The 22,690-nt window shown below is 40.1% G+C and overlaps 1 protein-coding gene across 1 annotated transcript in view; it reads right to left on the bottom strand.

The window, feature by feature from the left end:
• Positions 1-22,690, bottom strand: part of TSNAX (translin-associated factor X) — an 86,480-nt gene that overhangs the window by 38,768 nt on the left and 25,022 nt on the right. The window contains exon 4 of the mRNA XM_006874167.1: positions 19,743-19,873. Coding sequence (XP_006874229.1) covers positions 19,743-19,873 — 131 coding nt within the window. The remainder of the gene's footprint in view (positions 1-19,742; positions 19,874-22,690) is intronic.

The raw sequence follows: 22,690 nt of genomic DNA, 5'->3' as shown, positions 1-22,690 counted from the left end.
CAAGAAATACGAGCCATAACACAAGTAGATATATGCACACCAATGTTCACAGCAGCACTATTTATAATAGCAAAAAGATGGAGACAGCCTAAGGACCCATCAACTGAATAATGGATAAACAAAACTTTGGTACATACACACAATGGAATATTATGCTACCTTGAAGAATAACATGGAAGCTGCAAGCCACCGCATTACATGGATGAACTTTGAGGACATTATATGGAGTGAAATTAGCCGCAAAAGGAGAAATACTGCATAGGACCACTACTGTAAAAGACTAAGGAAAAGAACCCATATTAAAGGGGGTGGGGGGTGGGGCAGCAGATTCTTTGCTGGTTACTGGGATGTGTGTCATAGGGTGAGGAGAGAGTGGGGAAGGTGGAGCACAGGGTAAGGAATAGACACAGGGTATTTTGGGTGCTAGGGAGTGGGGGAGTGAATACACAAGAAGGGGGAGGGGAATGGAAGAACAAGGCAGATGGGAAAACAATTAGGCAGGTTTGCATGGGCTAAGTGGGGTAGAGGTAAATAATGATGTATGCACAACCTTAGAACAAGAAGGCTCTGGGATACAGGGTTTGAGACATGGTTGGAATGGCAAAAGGGGGTAAATAATGTTAAGATGCTTGGTTATCTTTTGAATCTTGGTTTCCCTGGCATACCATTGTAAAATAGATACTTGAAAGAGAGAGAAAGGAATAGCCAGAAATATCACCATAGGAAAGCTTATAAATCCATCTTCTGTCTATAACTGACTGGAATACCTAAAATGGGGCTACAACATGCCCAGTGAAGGAGGCTTCCTGTGGAGCCTCTGCATTACACAAGATGATGGGTGGAATCCTGAACCACATCCAGAATCTTCTGAGGCGAGAAATTTCCAATTGAAAGTACAAGTAGACCAGCATGGACTGGCTAGAAGAACAGAAGATACTTCTTGAAAATACCAGACCAACAGGAAAAATACAAAACAATGACACTCCGACTGCTTACTACAAGAACAAGCAAGTTCCTTGCTCAGGAAACATCAAGGCAAGTGGTCGGGTCCCCTCAGAGTAAAGCCCCTTCCAAGACTAAGACTCAATGGGAATACACAAGCAGACATGTGCTCTGACTGGTGACCACGGTGGTCACCGATAAGGGGAAGTGAGGGAAAAACAGCAATGAAGCTGTGAGCCAAGTCCCAGCAGTGTGGCAAGACCTGGGGATTCTTGGGTCCAAAGTCAGTAACATAGCCACAGAGAACTAGAGTGAAGAGTGAAGTGTCCAGCTGATTAGAAGAGAAGGCATATGCATAAGATCACCCACACTTGCAGATAATACCCACTTGACCTGGCTTCAATGACTGGATGATCAACTAGAAGAAGAAAGAAGAGGGAAAAAAGATTAATCTGATACAATTTGATGAACTTGACCTACACCTATGGATGCAGTAGCTCAAAAGAGGGAACAAATCTTTGCAGTGAGGGTCATTCCCACCCCTTCCACACACAGAGCAGACAGGGATGGGCAACCTGGACATTGGCTACCCAAAAAGGGGGGGCAGGGAGTGCTACAAAGGCAAGAAGTGACTGGCTTACAAGCTTTCAAAAGGGAGCCTAGATACAGAGGGCGTAGAATCTCCACTGAGTAGTATCCAATTTGTCTGGGCAGGGCTGATGAAAGGAGATGGATATAGCTCCCTTGTGAATAATTGTTATCAGGACTGACTGTGAGGTTTGAAATATAAAGGTAGACCTTTTGTAGCAAAAGGCGGGGAGTAACTGACTTTGCAGTCTAGGAGCGGAGGTCCCTGGGACCATTAAGGAAGAGTAGTGGAGAGCGGGAGCCTACCCAGAGAAGCAGTGATACTAGAGATGGAGACAGAGATGATGATGTGGAGAGATGGAACAGCTGGTGACTCTAGACCCAGAGAGGAAGAGGGACTGTGTGCTAACGACTGGGGGGCAGGCTGGCAGGGTATATATACCTTTTGGTTGGTTGATGATGCAAGGAAATAATATACGATAGGATGAATGTAAAACTAATGTTCTCCCATGTAAACTATCACATAATTCACAATAAAACATTTTTTTTTAAAGTAGATTTAAAGTACTTTCACTCTATTTTCGTTGAGTGCCAGGACTGTAGTAGCGCAGTTGTTACAAGTCAGGCCAGTAATCTCAAGATCAGCAGGTCACAACTTCCAGCTGTTCCATGGGACAAAGATGAGGCTTTCTGCTCCCGTAAAGATTTACAGCCTCAGAACCTCTGTACAGGGTCACTATGAGAAGGAATCGACTCAACCAGCCTTAACAACAACATTAAGTATCTGGGATACACAGAACATGACTTATTTTTATGGGTTCTGGCAAGAGTGTGGGCCAGGCAGACATGCTATACAAACTCTCTACAGCAAAGACATAAGACACCACACGAAACAGACGTAGAAGATAACCCTGGGACTTCAGAGGAAAGGATACAGAAGTGGACTTAATCCTGACTAGGAAAAAAAGCTGAACACAGGCAACAAGAGAGGAGATGGATGGGTGAACTGTTGGCAGGCGTGACTCAACAGGACCATCGGGAACTTCTCTGAGCAGCATTAGACCTTAGCAGTGACTGACAGCATATATGCACACCAGCGGCTGGCCACAAGAAAGGTACAATCCTCTCACTCTGCATTCTCTCTTAGTGACAGGAGACGAGGTCAGCCCCCACACTCATCCGTTCCCAGCACAACCCATGCTCTGCCAGAAGTCCAAGCTATGCCGTGTAAGCCACACCATTGTGAGCTGGGCTCCAAATGTGTTACCCCAGTGTCTGTAGGTAGGCAAACTGTTTCTTGAGATGTGCAGAACAAGCAGACAGACCCCAGTCAGCTCCAGACAGGCAAGAACGCTCATAGCCAGCTGCCTCTGGGCCTGGGACTATAGACCCTGACCTCAGCAACCATCAAGGTCTGCAAGGTACATTTCCAGCTTGGCTGCCCTGAACACAGTACACGGAGGTCTGCAGGAACTCCATCCAGTGCTGGGCACCAGGCTCTCATCCCTCTTCCTCCCACCCAGGAAGCTTCTGAGCTGGTCCCTGACCTAGCTTTTTTCCTTTGTTTCGTTTTTTTTTTCCCTTTCTCTGTTTCTTCTCTTTCACTTTTTTTTTTTTTTTATCCATTCTGTTTTATCTTTTTTCTTCTTTTCTTATATTTCTGTTTTTCCCTCTCTTTCTTCCTATTGATATTTGTTTCTAATGTTCTCATCTTCTTCCCTCTCACTAGTTTTATATGGTGTTTTATTCTTTTTCTTTTCTTTTTTTTCTTCCACCACTCCTATGTCAGCTTGTCATACTGAAGTGGTATGTATGTTGCTCAGATGTTGGAACCAATGCTGCTGGTGTTTCAGATACACAGGTTTCATTGGCACTTCTAGACTAACACGATTTAAAACGAGGAGACAGAGACTACTTCTGAACATCTGGCCACTGAAAATCTTATGAATAGCAGAGGAATACCGTCAGATTTAGTACCAGAAGCTGAAAGCACAAATATTTGAATGAGGAAGGACTACCTCTTCTTGACAAAGTTGACCCAAATGGCATGTTTAATAAAGTAAAGGTTTGGGGACCTTCATTTGTAGATGGGGTACAACTCAAAATGAGCAGAAATAGCTATAAACATCTATTAATAATCTGAATGTGGAATATATCAAGTAGGCATCTAGGAAACCTGGAAGTTAACAAAAATTAAATGGAGCACAAAAAGATTGCTTATCCCTGGCTTTGGTAAGCTGAAATGGACTGGTGTTGGCCATTATAAATAGGACAATCATACGGTTATTTTGAAATCTATAATGCTATCTATGATAAGATAATATCCATATGCCCACAATAAGACAAGTTAATACTATTCAAATTTATGCACCACCCACCCACTAAGGCTAGTGATAATGAAATTACAGAATTCTACCCACCAGCCACTCCTTGCTATTGTTGTTGTTAAATGCCGTCGAGTCAATTCCGACCCATAGCGACTCTGTATAGGGTTTCTAAGGAGCAGATGGTTAGCTTGAACCACTGGCCTTGCAGTTCAAATGACTTTGCTGTCTGACACATTAGCCCACAGCTAGCTATACAGGGTCACTATGAGTCATTTGACAGCACTTACCAATATCTAGTCTAAAATTGATCAAACATACAATCAAGATGTATTGATAAATACTGGTGTTTGGAATGCAAAAGTTGGAAAAAGAGTACAGATCAGTAGTTGGAAAATATAGCTTTGGTGATAGAAATGATGTTGAAGATTTCAACACAGAACTTTGCAAGATCAACTTATTTATTGCAAATACCTTTTTGTAAACAACATGAAAGGCAACTACACACATGGACCTCTAAAGATGGAATATACAGAAATCAAGCTGACTATCTGTGGGAAGAGACCACGGAGGAACTCAGTATCATCATCGCTGGCCAAAACAAGAGCCCTACAGTGGATGGCACCATTCACTGCACATAATACTGAATGATGCAAAAAGCATCAAAAGAAGATGAAAGGGATACACAGTCACAAAACCAAAAAGTGGTCAATGCTAGATCATTTCAAAGGGTAGCATATGGTCAAAAACCGAATATATGAAGGAAAAAGTTCAAGGTGCACTGAAGGAATTGGCAAAAAACAGGCTCTGGGAGTTGATGGAATACAAACTGAAATCTTTTAACAAACTGATGCAGCACTGGAGGCGCTCACTCATCAATGCCTGGCAGCTACCTGGCAAACCAATTGGATGAGATCCATTATTTGTGCCCATTTCAAAGAAAGGTGATGCAACAGAATGATGAAAGCATCAAACTATCATTAATATCACATGAATCAGATTTTGCAGAAGATAATTCTAAAATGGTTACAGGAGGACACTGACAGGGAGCTGTCAAAAATTCAAGCTGGATTCAGAGGAGGACGTAGAATATGGACATCACTGTTGATGTTAGATGGATCACAGATGAAAACATAGACTATCAGAAAGATGTTTACTTGTGCTTTACTGGCTATGCAAAGGCATTCGACTACATGGATCATAACAAAGTATGGACAACATTGTGAAGAATGGGTATTCCAGAACACTTAATTGTGCTCATGAGAAACCTGTACATAGACCAAGAGGTAGTTGTTAGAACACAACAAAGGGATACTGAATAGTTTAAAATTAAGAAAGGTGAGTGCCATGATTATATTCTTTCACCATACTTATTCAATCTGTCTGTTGGGCGAGTAATCTGAAAAGGTGGATTATATGAAGAACAATGTGGCATCAAGATTAGCGGATGACTCATTAGCAATCTGTGATATACAGATGATACAATTTGGTTGGTGGAATGGAAGAAGACTTAAAATATTTACTGATGAAGATCAAAGACTGTAGCCTTAGATATGGATTGCACCTCAGTGTAAACAAAATAAAACTCACAACTGACCCATTAAAAGACATCATGATAAACTGAGAAAAGACTGAAGTTGTCAGAGACTTTAATTTGCTTGCATCCACAGTCAATACTCATGGAAGCAGCAGTCAAGAAATCAAATGACGTATTAGGCAAATCTGCTGAAGATCTCTTAAAAAGGTTAAAGATCAAAGATGTCACTTTAAAGACTAAAGTGTACATGACCCAAGCCATAGTATTTCCAATCATCTTATATGCATGTGAAGATTGTACAAAGAAAAAAGACAATCATAGACGAATCGATGAATTTGAATTAAGGTGCTGGGGAGGAATACTGAAAGTACTGCATCTGTGTTGGGAGAAGTACAGCAAGAAAGTTCCTTAAAAGCGTGGCTGGTGAGACTGAGCTGTGAGAATTGTCAAGAGAGAACATGGGTACACGCTTCCACTAAATGACACCCACCAAGAGGTCACTGATTATCAATTACATACAAATACAAGGATACCACAATGTCTCGAAGACAAGAGAAAACTACGGTAAGCAAGAAGAAACAAAGCAGAGCGACTTAAACAAGTGACCAAGATGCAGAGCCTGAAAATGTTTCTACCTGATGAATAATTCCAAAGCATGCTATTTAGGTCCTTTCAATGGATTGAGTGGAAGATTGAGAAAGCTGCAGATGAAAACAAGAACACAGAAAAAAAACTTCAAGAAAACAAGAAACAGAAAAAATAAATGCAAATTTGAGATAATACAAAATCTGCAAATAGATATTGAAAAGATTAATGCTAAGATTTCAGAAATGGATCATCGAAAGTGCAAAGGAGTAGTTCTGAATCAATGGAAGGCTGAATTAGTGAGCTTGAAGACAAATCTCTCAATATTGGTCAGCTACAAGGAAAATTAAAAAAAAAATAAAAAAAGGAAAAACTCTGACAATAGTCTAAGGTTTATGTGGTACACCATCATGAGGAATAATTTATAAATAAATGGAATTCCAAAACAGGAAAAGGAAAAAGAAAAGATAGGCATTCAAGAACTGAACAAACCTAAAACAAGACAGACCCCCAAAAGAAAATTACCAAGACAGGTCATAATCAAACTTTCCCAAACCAAAGGTAAGCAAAAAATCCTGACAGCAACTCTGAACAAACCAACAAAATTACCTGCTTAAAAAGAATCAATAAGGCAAAGCTCTGATTTCTCAGCAGAAACCATGCAGGAAAGGCGGCAATGGGATGGCATATATAAAACTCTGAAAGAAAAGGGGGGGGCGGGAAGGGAAGACATATACCCAGCAAAATTGTCCCTCAAATATAATGGTAAAATTAGAACATTTCTAGATAAACAGAACTTAAATGGAGGTGTAATAACCATGCCAAATTTACAAAAAATACTAAACGAGTTCCTTGGACAGAAAACCAACAACAGAAGACAACATAAGATTAGCCAACATGACACCATCACCCAGATCTCACTGCAGGTCCAGAGTATCCAAAGTAAACCTACCAGACTACAACTAGGGAACTAGAGGTTATCAATTTATAGTAGAGACAACTACAAAGCAAAAAGATGAACTAGTTTGGTCACAAAACTTCCAAATGGCACAAAACAGACCATATTAAACTGGAGAAGACTGTAATAAATTAATAGGGAGATCTCAAAGAAAAATTACCTTCTGATCAAAAGAAATGAGGTAAATCATAATGATTCAGTAATCATTTAAACAACAGCAATGACAAAAATGACAAGAAAACCACAAACAAAATGAACTCAGTGAAGAAAATTATGTGGAAGAGAGACCACAGCAGCACCGCAAGAAAGCACACAACAAACTGACTGTAGTCAAGTCACACTGAGTGTAAAGGGCCTAAATGCACCAGACCAGCATCAGAGAGGAGTGGAATGGATAAGAAAACAGGATCCTTCAATGTGTTGTCTACAAGAGAGTCTCCTTACATACAAAGACAAAAACTAAAAATCAATGGATGGAAAAAAGACATCAAACTAACAGCAATCAAAACCTAGGAGTGGCAATACTAATCTCTGATAAAACAGACTTTAAGGCAAACACCAGCATAAGAGAAAAAGGACATTATGTCGTGATTTTATTAAAAGATCAACCGAACAAGAGGACATAACCATAATAAATATCTATACCCACAATGAAAGAATTTCAAACTGCATAGATTAAACTCTACTAGAACTGAAGAGAGGAATAAACAATTCTACACTAACAGTGGTGCTGGTGCTGGTGCTGGTGGTAGTGCGTCATCAAGGTGGTTCCTACTCAGACAGCGGTTTTAAGACTTTAAATCCTTATGCGAACAGAAAGCCTCCTCTTTCTCCCGCGGAGCAGCTTGTGCATTTGTTTGGCTGTCCTCTAGGTCAGCAGTCCAGTGCAGAACCACTATGCTGCCAGAGCTCCCTACAATAACTGTTAAGTACCATCAAATCAATTCCGACTCTTAGCGACCCTGTATAGAGTTTCTGAGGAGCGGCTAGTGAGCTTAAACTACCTTGTGATTCAAATCGACTTTGCAGTCTAGCACATTAACCTGTAACACCACACCAGAACTACATACAATGATGTTGTTGTTAAGAGTTGTCAAATCAGTTCCAACTCAGAGCAACCCTGTATAGGATTTCCAAGGAGCGGCTGATGAGCTTGAACTGCCAAATCTGCAGTTCAAACTGACCTTGGGTTCTAGCATACTAACTAACCTGCAGCACCACACCAAGACTCCCCATACAATAATGGTGGGGTATTTTAAAATACCACTTTCAATGACGGACCTGCAACTAGAAAGACATTCAACAAAGAAAACTGAAGAACTAAACACAATCAACCAACTTGACCTCATATACTTATACAGAAGGCGGACACCACTTCCACTCAAGCTGTCTGAGAACACAGAGAAGGATGGAACCCTCCCAGATTCATTTTATGAAGCGAGCATAACCTTGATACCAAAACTAGGCAAAGACATCACTAAATATAACTAAGACCAACATCCCTAATGAACACAGATGCAAAAATTCTCAAAATCCTAATCAATAGTATCCAAAACCATAGTTAACAAAAACAAACAAAAAAAAACCCCATCATGACCAAGATATACCAGATATGCGGAGATGGCTCAATATTAGAAAATCAACACTCCTATTCAATATTGTTCTGGAAGTCTTAGCCAGAGTTATGAGGCAAGAAAGGTAAATTAAAGGTGTCCAAATTAGCAAAGAAGAGGTAAAATGACATGTGAGGATAACATGATCCCACACACAGAAAATCCTATGTGTGGGATACCAAAAACCACTGATTCCTTTATACTATTAAATCAAGCTTTGAAAAGGAAACCAGGAAAACAATACCAATTACAAAAGTCACCCAAAAGATGAAATACTTAACAATAGCTCTAACCAGAAAAGCCAAAGACAACTACAAAACTACATGATATCAAATGAGACCTACATAAATGGAATATACCATGCTCATGGATAGGAAACTTAAGATTGTGAAAATGTTGATACTACCCAAAGCAATTCATAGATAAAATGTAATTCCAATCCAGATTCCAACATCATTCTGTAAAGTGGCAAAATAACTAACCACCAACTTTATATGGAAAGGAAAGAGATTCTATACAAGCAAAATATTACTAAAGACAAAGAGCAAAACAGGAGGCCTCTCACTTCCCAATCTTAAAACATACAACAAAACCCCATAGTGGTCAAAACAGCTTGGTACTTGTGCAATGAAAGACACATAGATCAATGGAAAAATCACTGAGAACCTAGTAGTAAATCCATCACTTAGGGTTGGTCACCTGATCTTTGAAAAAGGACTGCAACACATTAAAAGGGGAAAAGACACTCTCTTTGACAAACGGTGCTGGTTAAACTGTATATCCATTTGCAGAAGAATGAAACAAGATCCATCTCTCATACCATATACAAAAATGGAAGTGCAGATGGACCAAAACCTACATATAGAAGCTAGACCTTTAATGATCATCAATGAAACACTCATCTTAGCAGCTCTGACACATGGCATAAGTACACTACCAAGCCTAACTGTCTACAAAAGACAAAACAGCTGAGTAGGCCCTCCTAAAAATTAGACATATATGTGCACCAAAAGATCTCACCAATAATAAAAAGACTAGAATTTTTGTTTTATGCAAAGGCATATCAGACAAGGGATTAATCTCTAAAATTTATAGGAAACTTCAAAAGAAAAAGACAAATAATCTAATTTAAAAATTAGCAGAGGACAAACAGTCTCTGCATCAAAAATGGTATTTAGGTGGCCAACAAATATATGAAGAGGTACTCGTGATCACTGGCCATCAGAGACACAAATCAAAACAACAACGTGTCACCAACACCCAGCAAACGCTAGTAAAACACAGAGATCTGGGTCCCTCCTCACTGCTGCGGCGAGTGAAAATGGTGCCACCACTCTGGAAAACAGCATGGCGCTTTTTCTAAAAGTTGCAAATAAAATATCAGCAGCCTTCCGTTTGATATCTATCCTAGAGAAATAACATGTACCCCATGTTCACTGCAGCAATATGGAGACAATTTAAATGACCATCAATGGAAGACCAGATTAGCAACCCTTGGTACACACACACATACAATACTACGCAGCACTGAAGAATAACAAATCTACAAAAAAATCTCATAACACGGATGAACTCAGGTTCCTCCATTACACTGAGTGAGATTAGTCAATCACAACAGGACAAATAGTGCATGAGATCACCATTATAAAAAGTCAAAAAAGGGTTCTCATGCTAAAAAGAAACATTCTGTGTAACCAGGGACGGGAGAGAGGGAGAGTAAATTCAACTGTTTGAGAGTTGTTGTTATTAAGTGCTGTTGAGTGGGTTCCGAGTCATAACGACCCTATACAAGGTTTCCAAGGAGCGGCTGGTGAGCTTGAATATCCGACCTTGCAGTCCTGCACATTAACCCGCAGCATCACACCAGGGTAGACACGTGTTAACTTGGGTGATGGGAAGGCAATATATAACAAGAGGGAGGTTGGCAGGAGAATGAGGACAGCAGGGGCAGACACAGAGGTAAATCCAGTTATATACAGAATTCCTGCAATAATAGCGACCTAGGGGTAGATACATAGCTAGATACACAGGCTGGACAGATGCAGGAGGGTGAGTGGGAGCGTATACCCACAAATGCAGAAAAGTTTTCCCAAAGGATAACTGTGCATTGGTTAATTCCTTTGGTGCAAACATATCCATGAATGTGGTGGGGCAGAACTAGGAAAACAGACATTACCAAACAACTTGAGAAAATGAATTGCTGGACCTGGGGTTGCTCAGGGCCACAATCTAGGGGATACTATGGTTAATTGGTATTTATATTGTCCACAAAAACAATATACTACATTCTACTTTGGTGACTAGCAACTGGCATCTTAATAGTTCATGAGTGGCTATCTAAGGTGCCACTATTAGTCTCTCTCTGTCCAGAGGAAAGAAGGGAGATGAAAATTATAGGCATTTGGAAACAATTAGTCTAAGGCACTAATAAACCGTGTAAACACATCAGTCTCCATGACCCTGAGATGAGAAGAACCAGATGGTACCTGCTAACTCTACTAAATGTTCTGAAAGGGATCATATTAGAAAGCCCTGGATAGAGTGGTAAAAATGTGGAACAAAAGCTGAAATGGTTAATACAAGCAAACAGATTTACTGGTCAAGATTGTACCCTTGGTCACCCTTCAGATCTGGAACTGAACTCTTTCTTCATTGTGGCTCAATTTTCAGCCAAGCAACAGATAGTAACAACTTTAGTGAGGTGTGCATACCATAGAATGGTCCTCCATTCAAGATCCAAAGGGTGGACTGGAATACCTAAAAGGGGTTCTAGAACTTGTACAGTGAAATAGGCCTCTTGCGGAGCCTTTGCAATGTATAGGACCTTAGGTGTAATCCTGAGTCCCATCCAGAACCTTATGAGGTGGGACATACCCACTAGAAAGAACAAACAGACCAGCCTGGAATAGCTAGAGCAACAGAAGACACATATTCAAAGAAAGATCATCAAGAAAAACCCAAAATAAAAATGTCAGCATGAATGGCTACTACAAGAATAAGCAAGTTGTTTGCCAGGAAGCCATCAAGGCAAGCAATCAAGTCTCTTCAGGACAAACCCTCCTCTAAGAATGAAACTCAAATGGAACACATGAGCAAGCACATAAGCTTATTTATGACCACATTGGTCTACTGGTGAATGGAAGAGGAGGAAAGGCAACAATGAAGAAATGGGCTGAGTTCTACCAGATTCCACACAGCCTGCTGACTTGGAGAGAAAGAAGAGGAAAGCCTGGTAGTCCAAAATGTGGTGAGACCTGGGAACACCTGAGCCCATGGACAAGGATATAACCACAGATGGCTAGAGCTCAGAGTGAAACATCCAGCAAATATGAAGTGAGGGGAGACGCACAAGAACACCCAAAGTTGCAGATAGTAACCATCTGACAACAACAATGGCTTGATAATCAGAACTAGAGGAAGATAAAAACCCCACAATTATTGATAAAGGAAATGAGGGTAAATTGCTACAATTTGATGAACCTGACCTATATTAAAGGAGGTGTTGTTGTTAAATGCTGTTGAGTCAATTCCGACCCATAGAGACTCTGTATTGGGTTTCCAAGGAGCAGCTAATAAGCTTGAACCACTGACCTTGCAGTTGAAATGACTTTGCAGTCTGAGGCATTAGCCCACAGCACCACACCAGGACTCCTACTCATGGAGGTAATAACTCTAAATACCTTTTTCACCCCCTCATTTTAATAGTAATAACTCTAGATACCAAGAGAGAGGGAAGGAGTCTTCACATTAAATATCAATCATATCCCCTCTGTACACAGGGTAGATAGGGATGGGCAACTTAGACACTGGCTACCTAAAATGAGGGGGCGATAAAGGCACGAATTGACTGGCTTACAAGTTTAGTTTAAGATTGTGTGGGGGAAAACAGTCCCCACTGAAACGTTTTCATCTTGTTTAGATGGAAATAAGATTCTTAATGATTCAACAGTAATTGCTACCATGACTAAGTGCAATGGTCACAATTGTAAAGGTAGAAGTTTTGCAACAAAAACAGGGGAGTAGTTAATCTTACAGTCCAGAAAGAGAGGACCCTAGGACCATCAAGGGAGAAGAGTACAAGGGGAATGTGGGACCTTCTCCAGAAAAGCTGTGACACCAGAGATGGAGGCAGAGATGGGTACATGGAGAGAGGGAGCAGCTGAGGACTCTAGATTCATGGGAAGAGAAGGCTTAAGAGATGGGAGCCAGGAGGCAGACTTGCAGAATGTGCCCTGTGGTGTTATAAATTATTATATATGCCTGAGTGTTTTTTAAAAAAAAAGGAGCTAATAATCGAAATAATGTATAAGATTTGTTTTACATAAAACTGGTGATCTGACTTGTAAATGTTCACTCAACTTACAATAAAAACTTAAAAAAAAAAAAAAAAAGATCCAAAGGGTAGCATTTACCTAAGGACAACATTCAGAAGGGTGGGGCGAAAAGGAAGAATGGAAACAAAAAAAAAACACAGGGAGCAAGTAGGATACAGTAATGTTACACTGAGGGGGGTGGAATTAAGATGAAACAAAGTATATGATTTCTTGAATTTAAAACTAATCATCTGCTATGTAAACATTCCCTTGATTCACAATAAAGTTTTATTTTTAAATGTGTATTTAAACCTTTTAAGTTTTGAAAAAACAAACAAACAAAACACCTTCGTAGAGCTTTGCAGAGTGCACCTTATACTAAGGAAGAGAGAAACAATAGAGAACCACAGCACACAGGAGTAATACATGTCAGGTTAGAAGATAAATTCTATTGGAAAAATAGGCCAACAAATGGGTGTTGGGTTCATAAGGAAACCCTTAATCTATATTAACCCTTCTGTTGGCAGGTGGTTAGGCAAGATTAATAAGCCTTTACTAGGGGGTTAAGTTCTAAACAAGGAGCCCTGACAGTTATGTACTTGACTACTAACCAAAAGGTCAGTGGTTCAAACCTACCAGCTGTTCCAAGGGAGAAAACCTCACAATTTGCTCCAGTATATATTATAGCCTAGGACTACTACTGAACATCTTAATCAAAGACTCCAGATTCCTGATCAAAAAAGGGGAAATGCAGAACAGAATTTCAAGTTCTCATACACTCAAGAATTCCTAGAGCCACAAAGATGGAATGAACCCCTGAAATTATTGCTCTGAGATAATCTTTAAACCAAAAGCATTCCCTGAAGTCACCTTGAAAGCAACAATGTAGTTTAACTAGTAAAAACTGTCTGCCTTGAGCATTTGTTCTTTCAAGACCTATATGGCATCAAATTCAGACCAACAACTCGGAAGATGAGCTTGGAAGCTGAGGGACAGAGTTTATGCTAAAGGGAAGGAACAACGCAGTAATGGAGGATCAGCACGGTGAAAGGAAGTGGACATGCAGGAGTGACTGGATTGCTGTATATTTTGCTGTGTATATTCTCAACAACAATTTTTTTTTAAAATTATAGCTTAGGACTCTCTCCTCAGTGCTATGTGGTCACTATGAGTTCTGACTGACTTTATAGCACACACTAGATTCTAAACTCAATCTGAGAAGTAAATTCACACAGGAAAATTCTAATCTTGGATTATGGCTCTACTGCACATTTGTTTATGCACTTAAGCACATGACTTAGCTTCTGTAAGCCTCAATCTTATCTCTGACCTATTATCTATGTTGTGACCCCATGTGTGTCAGAGAAGTGTGCTCTGAAGTATTCCAACGGCTGAGTTTCCAATGAGTACATCACCAGGCCTTTCTTCTGAATACCTCTGAAAAACACCTCTCGGTTAGTGGGGTTAGTGGCTAAATGTAAGTCCAGAGACTTGGACTTACAGTAAGTGGTTGCTGGGTTGTAAAGATGCTACAAACATCAAATGGTGTGATGAAGAGAAAGAATAGTCAGTCACTTTGAAATATCTTCAATAGACTCTAAGTACCCCCATTTTTAAATAAGAGATTTAAAGGATCAATCAGGGTTTGAACATACAACAAAATGTTCTTTATCATTATCACAGGGATATAAACTAAGAATAACTGCATTCTTAGAAACATTTATTTAAGGTAGAAGACAAGAGAATACTGCTAATTCCCCCTACCCCCCACATCCAAAACTGTTTTCTGCATGAGAATAAAACAATGATAAGCCATAAAAAGTTTTAAGTGACTTATTTCAAGCAACTCCTTATTCGTTTGTTTGGTTAAACCATCCCTTGAGACAATGTGCAATGTGCACTGATAAGAAATGTGCAGAAAACAGACCTAACTTTCTGTTGTTCGGGTATTAGGACACTCAATGAGCTCACACAAGTATCCCTCAGGGAAATGCTCTGCGTGCCATTAGCACTATTCTTAATGAGGAAAAGCACAGAACTCCTTTAGTTCCATGCCAGAATTGTTTTATCTTCAAGTCAAAAGAACAACTATTTGGAACAACACCAAAACAAGCAGCAAGCTATTCATAATCATCATATTGTTAATCCTATTCTAATTATAAATAACTTGATTTTATCAAATAAAATATCTGTCAGCAAATGTCTTAGTCCAGAAGCATCTTTATTTGATCGCTTCCTCCTTTAAGACAGACAGACAGACAGACAGACACACACACACACACACACACAACCTTGCGTCAGTTTAAAACCTCATTCCAAAGACTTCTTATGGAAATGTAACATATAAGGAATCCTTAATTTTTTAAACCCAATAGTAATCAATTTTTAAAGAAAACATATATATCATAAACAAAGTCCTAAAACAGACTACAATGTTTATAATAATTCTAAATGCTACAGTTCAATGGGAAAATCTGAAGATTGCTCACATTATTAACATTCTATCCAGGAGTAGAACTGGTTCTTCCCGGTTCAATCAGGAGTGGCAAAGTGAACCTAAAACAGACCTGAATTTGTAAACTGTGGGTGGATCCAGAACGGAAAAAAATACGGGTTCACGCCCTGTAATTTTAATCTGTCTTAGAAAAATCTGCACGGCACAGCAACCCAATTTCTTGACGAACACAGTTGGAACCCGCTGAGTCCCATTCAGAGATGTTGGGGTACTGCGCGTCCTTTGACGTGTGTGTCGCTCTCCACAATGTTGGCAACAGTCCAACCCCCTACATCAGGCTCCTGAAAGGGCTCACTAAGCCTCTTCCAAGTCTCCCATTCCAGGGCTCTGCTTCACCCAAATCTAAAAAATTTGTTCTGATTTCACATCACCAGCCACGAATGAACCTATCAGCTTGTTGTTGTTGTTATGTGCTGTTGAGTCATTTCCGACTCATAGCAGCCCTGTACAGGGTTTCTGAGGCTGGAAATCTTTACGGCTGCAGAAATCCTCATCTTTCTCCCACGGAACAGCTGGTAGTTTGAACTGCTGACCATGAGATTAGCAGTCCGATTCGTAACCACTATGCTACCAGAGCTCCTTGAACCTATCAGCAGATCCTATTAAATTTAAGCTTTGGTTCTATCCAAGGACTTTCCAGGAAGGTAGTAATTCCTTCCTGAGTTAAGAAACACTCCATTAACATTATGAAATGTCCTTTTGGCTTTTTAATTTTTCCTATTTCTATTGTTTTAAAAAGCTTATGTGCAGCTTTTGATTTAAGTAGGATGTTTATGACCCTTACCCTATCTAAAGGAGCTCTGTAGCATAGTGGTTACAGGTTGGGCTGCTAACCTCAGGGTCAGCAGTTTGAAACTACCAGCTGCTCCGCGGAGAAAGATGAGGCTTTCTGCTCCCGTAAAGATTTACAGTCTCAGAAACCCTGTACAGGGTCGCTATGAGTCAGAACCAACTCCGTGGCACATCACCACCACCTCCACCAGCCTTATCTAAACTCCTTCTGTATACTTCACTCACTGATGACTTAACCAAGGACATAGGATAATGCGCTGGGCCACAAGCTGAATTTGAACCCCAACGTGGCAGTTCAAACTCACCAGTCACTTCTCAGAAACCCTATACAGGGTCGCTATGAATCGGATTCGACTTGAAAGCACTTAATAACAGCAACAACAACACAACATACAAAACAGCTACTAGACCAAATACAGCAACCTAAGATGTCCCACCAGTTATTAGGGAGCCCTGGTGGCCCTGTACGATAAGCACTGAACTGGTAGTGGTGGTGTTGCTACGAGCCATCGAGTCAGTTCCGACTCATATCGACCCTGTATAGGGTTTCCAAGGAACGGCTGGTGAACTTGAACCACCGACCCTGTGGTCCAAACTGACCTTGCAGTGGAGCGCAAGCTGAAATCAACTCATTGGCAATAACCATGGACTGGGAACACTGGGGCTTCGGGGGCAGAAGTCTCTTATTCCATGTGGGAGAGCCAGGCTCAGAAGCTGTCTGCATCTCACTACCAAGCTGGACAGACTTCATCACAGCTGCCAAAGACGGACCAGTACGAACAGCCTGAGAACCTACTTGTGGAAGTCCGTCAATGGAAGCCCCAGGGCTCACAATGGTCTTGTTCTCTGTGATCATGGGGGTGGCACAGGCGAACTTGAGGGCAGGTCACAGAAACCAGCAGGAATTAGCAGTCCCCTAGGGGTGTAGGCAGCTCATATGCTCGAGTCCACACAGAGGAGCTTCAGAAGGAAGGCCTGGTCATCTACTTCTGAAAAGTCAGCCATGAAAATCCTGGGGAGTACAGTCCTACTTTAACACACATGGGGTCACCGTGAGTCCAAGGAGACTCAATGGCAACTGCTTAGGTTAGTTCACCCAGGAATTAAGAACTTTTACCTGAACACGAGGACTCGTGGTTGTGGCACTGTTGGTTAATGCGCTGGACTGCAAAGTCCACTTGAACCGGGAGGCCTGAAGTTCAAGCTCACCAGCTGCTCCTCGGAAACCCTACATGGGGTCGCCATGGGTCAACAGCCAACTTGACGGCACTTAACAACAACAACAACAACCTGAACATGAAAAATAGGGAATCATCTTTCATAGCTGGAACTCCAATATTGTTCCTAAGTAAGTAAAATATAAAAGTTTTATGCAAAGAATTAAAGCCTAAAGTGAAGATTATCATGGTCAATTTTTATTACACTGTCAAATTTTTACAGGATCAGTTTATCACATGATGTGATGGAAAAAACCTAAGATATGGAAGCTGTTGAAGTGCTTGCTTTAATTATTCTAACTAAAAGGATCATCAGAAGAAGCCATAGAATGGGATTTTTATTAACTCATTAAGTCTGTCTAGAAACTGGGAGACCAAACTTGTTCCCTACAACAGTCAACTCCTCACTCTACCCCTCCTAGTAGACCTCAAGAGCATGCAATGCATACTTACTTATACAAGTAATACTATACGAGGGGCTTCTGCCAATTCCATTTCCCACAAGCTTTCTTAAGTCTTCGCATACATATTACTTGTATGTAGCAAGTACTGTGACTGAAACGTGCTTCTGCTATGGACCTGTCTCTGCAACAGACACAACTACTGCTCCAGCTACAGAGGCAGCAATAGCAGTAACTGGCCGAGCCCCCTCTATGGCAGTAGACTACTCATGTCACAACTGACCTATCTTCCTGAGAAAAACTACACTCTCCCAGCAGCCTGAAGATGCCACTTATGCTTTTCAATCAGCCCTGAAAACGGATAGAAGTGAGCGTGCTCACCGCCCCAACTTACCTCCTTCACTGGGAGAGGTTGAGAAACATGTCAGGAGAGCATACACAACAAAGCATGAGAAGAATCTCAGCAAAGGAGCTCTGACAGACGCATAGTTAGTAGGAATAACACGACTCTTGTCACTAGATGGGACACAAATCTGTGTCACCACAGCACTGTCATGAATAAAAGGATTATTAACGTGATCCCCTGATACAAAGAACTACTCTGGAAAATGGAGCCTAAAGCTCATCAGTCAAGTATTATTTTTAAACATATATAATTATAATTTATATACATAAAGATCATAAGTGTACAGCACCATTAATTGTCGCATGTAGTTCTTCCAAACTAGTATTAAAAATATTTCTATCACTCCAAAAACTTCCCTCACACCTCTTCCCAGTCAGTAATCCCTGCTTCAACCCCAACTCCCAGATAACCATTGTCCTGCCTTTTATTTTCCCAGTTGTTGTATCTGCTCTTGACTGTCCCCATCAGTGGGATTATAGAGCTATGTGCTCCTCTGTGTCTGAGCACTTTTAACTGCCATGCCACCAGGGCTCCTAACCCTGACAGTAATACACTATGATGATGAGAGGACATCTCCTTTGGTGCCATGAGTCCTCACTGCACTATCCAGTAACACATCCCTTGCTGAACCTGATCCACGCAGATCCTCACTTTCTGACAGTACATGGCATTTTAACACAGTTTGCTACCTCTGATTAACAAGAATACTGTTAAAATTATATTTAGAAAAAAACTTGACCTATACATTGAGTAGATGCCAAACTCCTTTCCTAGTGTTGAATTAACCTGAGCTCAGTAAAATCTGCTATTATACAGAAACGTACACAGAATTTTCATGTAGTTTCTAAATATGAATCAAGCTGACTCTGCCTTTCTGCTAATCTCAGGATTAAATCTATCACTGTAACTTACATTAAGAAAAGTAAAGAAAATGTTTATAGGCACTGTAAACATTTATTCAACCAATTTGAGAACAAGCATTGGTCACAAAGTTAGACTACAACTTAAACCTTTTAAAAACATATAAAATGCAGGTAAGTGCTGACGTGTCGGTTCCAACTCATAGCAACCTTGTGTAGGGTTTTTTGCAGGGCAGTTAGTGGGTTTGAACTGCTGACCTTGCAGTGCTTACCTTACAGTTCACCAGGACTCCATAAAATACAATGCTATCCTGAAATTCAAACATATGTAGTGAAACCATGGGATGTTTGTATCCACCTGGCTAAAATGAGAGAGTCTTTCATGAACCCACTGAAACTTAGAGCCACTAGTTGCCTTATCTGACTGTACCATACCCCATTCAAGAATAAAATCCATTTTCTCAACTTCTTTATTAAATGTGATCTTACTATATACTTTTAAACATACCAATTAAATATCCTGAATTACCTTTAAATTAATATTCAAAATTCCCCAATTTTAAAAACTATAAATTTTCTATATACATTTTCTCATCAAGTGTCAATAAAATTCAAACAACCCACATTGATACTACGTAGCATACTATTTGAAAAAATATTACCAGTAATACTTTTCCAAATCAAGACTTACCTATAGTAATGGCTCGATGAAACTGATGCATATCTTCTCCTGCTAACTCTTGGGCTACCTGCAGTATCTTTTGTCTGACACTGTCCAATTTAACTTCCGATTCTGTCAATACTTCTTCTCTATCAGGTGCACTACAATTAAGATATTGGAAGCTTTCAGAACAGCTGTGTGATATTCAGAACTATGCAATAATCTAAAAATCAATAAACATTGGTCTACACAAAATATGCATTTGCATATGCAAAACTATAATATATAATGTTTATGTGTACATAAAAACACAAAAAATTATGTAACATAGTATTGAGCAAAAAAAGATGTATATAAAACATTAAGTATAACATGAGGACAACTATGACAAAAAATATTTGCATAAAACAAGACCTCTAGAGACTTCTGGTTTCAATCAGGACGGTCTACTGTGGCCTTCCTGCCTTAAACAATTACAAAGAAAAAGGAGCTACAAAGGACTATTTTCATCCATAAAACCAGAAGATGGTTCTTTGAAAAGATCAATAAAATTGACAAGCCTTTAGCTAAACTAACAAAGAAGAGGAAGACATAAACAACCAAAATCTTAATAAACTGAAATAAGGGACATTACAACTGATCCGATGGAAATACCACCTCTGCAAACCAACTGACAAGGAAATAAAGTCTCAAAGGACCTATAACAAGGTAAGAGATTGAGTAAGAAATCAAAAACCTCCCACCCCAAAAAGTCCTGGACCACCAGAATGGCTTCACTGGGAATTTCTAAGACATTTAAAGAACTGAAACCAATACTGTTTATAACTCTTCCAAAAGATAAAGAAGGGCACAATATTTCCTAATGAGTACTATGAAACAAATCTAACCCTGGTTCCAATGCCAGACAAAAACAATGCAATGAAAATGAAAAAACAAAAAAACAAAAATTGCAGTCTAACATCTTATCAGTACAGACACAAAAGTTCTTAAAAAAAATAATAGCAAACTCTGAAGAATAACGATGAATCTGCAAAACACCTCATAACACGGATGAACCTGGTGGATGTTATGTCGAGTAAAATTAATCACAAAAGGATATATGTGGTATGAGACCACTATTGTAAAAAGTCAAGAAAAAGTTTTTATGTGAAAAGAAACATTCTTTGATGGCGACCAGGAGTGGGAGGGAAGGGAGAGGAATTCATGGGCTAGAGGGCACACATGTGAACTCGAAGGACAGAAATAAAGATGAAAGTATTTAAAAACTCATGCACCATGGCCAAATGGATTTTATTCCAAGGTTGTAGGGATGATTTAACATTAGAAAAATCAATCAAACTTAATACAAGGGTAAATCAAAAGCACTGTTACTATGGTTCCAGTTTGCACGTCTGGGTTTGTTCCAAACAAAACGAGATCAGTGGATGCCTGTAGACAAGTTCTATCAGGAATACACTTGTTTCTGTCTCACTGGGGTCTCTTCAAAGAAAAGGAGACTACTTATGAGATGGAGAAAAAGGATTCTAGGATCAGTGCTAAAATCAAAATTTTAACAAAATTCAGGTGGCCATCTTCCAAAAAAACTGAAACTTTGCAACAAATTCAGGGAAATGCTGTCCCACATAAAACATTTATTTTGTAGCTAGATCAAATGTTTTAAGGAAGGTTGGAAAGACCTCAAAGGTGAACACAGAGAGGAAAAGAATCCTCAGCGTCAACAAATGAAGAAACTGGGCCAATTCCAGAAGTTGGTAGAAGAAGACCACCGAGCTACCACTGGTGAGACAGCACTCATGTTGGAAACTCCCATGGTTGGGTAGTTTCGATGCTACGCCATGGCTGCCAGAAGCATGGGTCTCTTGAGCAAGACTGAAGCTGATGCTGTCTATGGGGCAATTCACATCCAGGGAGCAGCCGTGGATTTACCAATACAATACAGAGTGCAAGATCCAATCAAAACAGTGGATTCTGAAAGGATCTGCTGGGTGAGTTCAATGCAACTCAGATTATGACAAGTGTTGTCTCAGATCCTAGAGGGGTCATCTTGATAGATCTCCTCGAAGGGCACAGGATGATTATGGGAGCTTATTATGAAGAAGTTTTGAGAAAATTCTAAACCACTGGTAAGAAATTGCCCAGAAAATTCAAACCAAGGAATTTTCTTCCATCAAGATGATGCACCTGTTCATTCTTCGAAGATGGCCAGGGCTGTCCTTTAAGAATTTCACTGGAAAACCTTACCTCTTACCCTACAGCCCTGATCCTACCCTTTCAGATTTCTTTTTGTTCCCCAAACTCAAGAACATTTCAAAGACACACAATTTGAGTTCCTCGAGGATATCAAATTACAGTTTTGATGTGATATAAATTGCAGAGCACAGACTTCTTCAGGAGTGAGTGGTTAGAGATGGAAATGCCTCCTTTACAAATGCCAAGAGACCTGACACATTTACAAATGCGGATTTGACATGGCACATGCTTAGGATTTTGATACTGTTTTTTTTTTTTTTAAAAAAAAATAGAGATTCCTGATTTTGTGGCGGTACTTTCTGACTTACTCTCATACACTACATGAGTTGATCAAAAGGAAAGAATCACATGATCACCTTTATGTGAAACAAGTCAATCTCAAAAGGACAGAAATTTTAATACCTCACTTCCATGAAAAGACAACCACCACACCAGATGCAAATCAAAACAACAATGAGGCATCCGGAAAAAGATGGCAGATCGGGTGGAAATGTACTGATGAGATCTCCCGAGAATAACACAGAATACAGGACCAAGAAGGTTCAGGGAATGGTCCCAGTATTCTGAACCACATATAAAGGAATATGAAGAAGGTTGGAAGACTTACAGCTGGGGAGTTTGTAGCAGAAGCAAGAAATCCATTGCTTTCTGGTTTGGGACGCACAGCTGCTCAGGAGACGCCATTTTGTGTGGGGCCAAGCGAGGAAACGATCAGAGCAGCCACGGAC

Source organism: Chrysochloris asiatica, unplaced genomic scaffold (genome assembly GCF_000296735.1).
Source record: "Chrysochloris asiatica unplaced genomic scaffold, ChrAsi1.0 scaffold00265, whole genome shotgun sequence".
Taxonomy (NCBI): Eukaryota; Metazoa; Chordata; class Mammalia; order Afrosoricida; family Chrysochloridae; genus Chrysochloris; species Chrysochloris asiatica.
Note: the sequence above shows the minus strand (reverse complement) of the source record. Positions and strands in the feature narration are given on the sequence as shown.